Source organism: Trypanosoma rangeli (assembly GCF_003719475.1).
Source record: "Trypanosoma rangeli strain AM80 chromosome Unknown Tra_15.4_contig_00733, whole genome shotgun sequence".
Taxonomy (NCBI): Eukaryota; Euglenozoa; class Kinetoplastea; order Trypanosomatida; family Trypanosomatidae; genus Trypanosoma; species Trypanosoma rangeli.
The window spans coordinates 1-2674 of record NW_021706481.1 but is presented as its reverse complement, the minus strand read 5'-3'; the positions used below and the strand labels follow the sequence as shown (position 1 = coordinate 2674).

The 2674-nt window shown below is 54.6% G+C and overlaps 2 protein-coding genes across 2 annotated transcripts, besides 1 other annotated feature; both read left to right on the top strand.

Annotated features, from left to right (window-relative positions):
* Positions 1–326: 326 nt before the first annotated feature.
* Positions 327–343: a microsatellite.
* A 669-nt stretch (positions 344–1012) lies between these two features.
* On the top strand, positions 1013–1843 carry TraAM80_09944 (trans-sialidase; the record flags this gene model as incomplete). Its single annotated transcript, XM_029386599.1, has 1 exon — positions 1013–1843. One exon carries the CDS (start codon positions 1013–1015, stop codon positions 1841–1843), a length of 831 nt encoding a protein of 276 aa, XP_029233550.1.
* Positions 1844–1906: 63 nt separating this feature from the next.
* On the top strand, positions 1907–2347 carry TraAM80_09943 (uncharacterized protein; the record flags this gene model as incomplete). Its single annotated transcript, XM_029386598.1, has 1 exon — positions 1907–2347. The coding sequence occupies one exon, from the start codon at positions 1907–1909 to the stop codon at positions 2345–2347; it is 441 nt and encodes a 146-aa protein (XP_029233549.1).
* Positions 2348–2674: the final 327 nt, after the last annotated feature.

Genomic DNA, 2674 nt, shown 5'->3' with positions numbered 1-2674 from the left:
ATCCCTTGGACTTTAGCCTGCTCCTCTTATCTGCTGGCAACGTGGGGGCTGATGTCCCTTGCGATGGGGGCGTCTTGCCACACGAGGGTTCAGTACAATCTCTGTCTCTTGTGTACAGCATCACTGTAATTGTGTGGCTGTGGGAGGTGAGGAAACAATGGCTGCGGGGATGACGCTGCTGTGTGTCTCACCGATCTGTAACACCCTGTTTGAATGTCAATCTTTTTCGGTTTTGTGGGCCCTCTTTACCTCGTGTACGCAGAAGGAAGAGACCAAACGCTACTTGTTGCTTTGCGCATTGAAACGCTCTGCAGTCACCACCAGCAACACACACACACACACAACTGTCACGGTTTGAGCGGATCCACCACAAGGAGGGAAGAGAGGGAGAGTGAGTGAACAGCAACAATCCAACATGTGTCGGCAGCCGTTTTTTTTTCTGCAGTGCTGCTGCTTCTTTGCGTATTGATGCGCGGCGGTGGAAGTGGAGTTGCGCACGCTAAGGAAAAACGGCTGAAAAGGGTTGAACTCTTCAAACCAGGGAAGTATCAGTGTCTACTTGTGACGAACAAAGCGAATTTTCTTTTCCTGAACGATTTGTTTCCTCATTCCGTGGCCATTCCTTTGTTGACATGAATGGCGTAGTGATCGCTCTTGCATTGGGTGAATACCAAAGCGGTGCCAATCATTACTTGGATGCTGGCATTTGGGCAAGTTTACCACCCGTACGGGGGCAGAGAGTAAGTTGGTACAAGACGCTGCATGGAATGAACAACAGTAGGAAACGCCGCAGCCTGTGGCCGACCATACGTGGAAGGAGAATTTCTATATTCCGCCGTTTGGTTCTCGGGCTGCGGTGGAGGGGAACAATATGTTTTTTCTTGTGTCAAATGTTGCTCCGTCCAGTGTCGATTTTTCGCAGCTAGAGTTTTTATTGGGACCTTGTGTTGGTTGTTGGTCAAGTTTCAGGGCCCGTGGCAACAAAAGGAGGGAATGAAGGGAAGTCACTCTCATGGGCGAGCCCCCTATCGTTGAGGGCATTAGTAGCAGCGTAATGGACTTGTTGGTTTCTGATGGTACCCTAACACATTACGTTGGGCCAATATCTGCTAATGATGCTGCGGGCTACAACCCCTTTAGCTCGCTGATGTACACACGAGATGGGTTGTTTGCCCTCTACTCGAAGAAAAGGGAGCGTGGAGGGCTAGGCAGTCTTGTTTTTAAGTCTCTCACTGAGCAGCTGCAGCACATCAAGACTATGCTGAGTAAATGGAAAGAAATGGATGACAGGGTCTCAACGCTTTGCGGCTCCACCACCACTACTGCAATGACGGACGGCACAAAAGCAGCTGGCTGCGTCGGCCCGCTGCCAACGGCCGGGCTGATTGGATTTTTGTCTAACAATGCCAGCGATACTCACTGGAATGACGAGTACCTCGGGGTGGGCGCCACGGTGTCTACGGGAATGATGACGAAGGCTGAGAATGGCTTCCGGTTGGCAGGGCGTGGTGCACGGATTGTGTGGCCAATGGGCAGGCAGGAGGATAATCCAGTGCAGAGTTATGTGGGTGAGGAGCTGGCGCTTGTGGCGACGGTGACCATCAGCAAAGTTCCAACGCTTACCACCCTGTTGCTGGGTGTGAGCACGGTGGGTCCCAACGGGAAGTATGTTGGCCTGTGGCACGACGAGCATCAGCACTGGAAGACGATGCTCAGGGAGGAAGGGAATGCATTAGCGGTTACGTGGGGGGTGGGGACGGCGTACCAAGTGGCGCTTACGGTGCAGAATGACGGCTGCTCGGCGTACGTCGACGGGGAGCTTGTGGGGAGTTTGGGGGATTAAGGCGTATCTCCTTTGGAAGCTCCACATTCCTCTGGAGTTGGTCTTGCGCGGCCTCTGCTGGGAATGCCATCTGAAATGATCTCAAACATCTACTTTGAGGGTTACGGGGACGGCACCGAGAAAGACGCAGGGGGCCGCGTGACGGTGACGAACGTCTTGCTGTACAACCGCTGCTTCAACGGCAGTGAGATTGCGGCACTGATGAGGAGGAAAGAGGGCGGGATGGTGACGGAAGTGGAGAAACTGCCCCCGCCCGCAGCACCCCCCACCAGCGACCCGGCGGGTTCAATGCACGGCACGACTGGCAGTTCCGCACGAGAAGATGCTGGACCACGCGATGCACCGGCGCCAGGCCTGAACAACGCCTCCGTCCCACATGACAAGAGGGTTGCGGAGGCAGCGCCAAAGGAGGTTGGTGGCGGCGACAGTTCTGTGCGTGGGCGTCTGTCTGGGGTGCTGTTGTCGTTCCTGCTGGGGCTGTGGGGCTTTTCGTCGCGCGCGTGAGCCGAAGAGAGGCGCAGAAGCAGGTGTGACCCGTGCCGGAAAAGAAATGTGCGCCCCCAAATTAATTGACTCTCTTGAGCGGAGCCCCTTTTGTGTGTGCATGTTGAATCTTTTTATTCTGACGGCACCTACGCCATCCCTATGGAGGGGTGGGCTCCCGGCATAATTGTTCGCCGCTCCGCCACACGCAGGGGGCCATGCAACACAAATGGCTGCTATGGAGGTGGGGCGGGCCACAATGAGGTGGAAGCGGGCGTAGCTCTTCTTTTGGTTTTTGTATGCAAAATATGCACACGTAGTTTTGTAAAACAATACGCCAACCAGCCT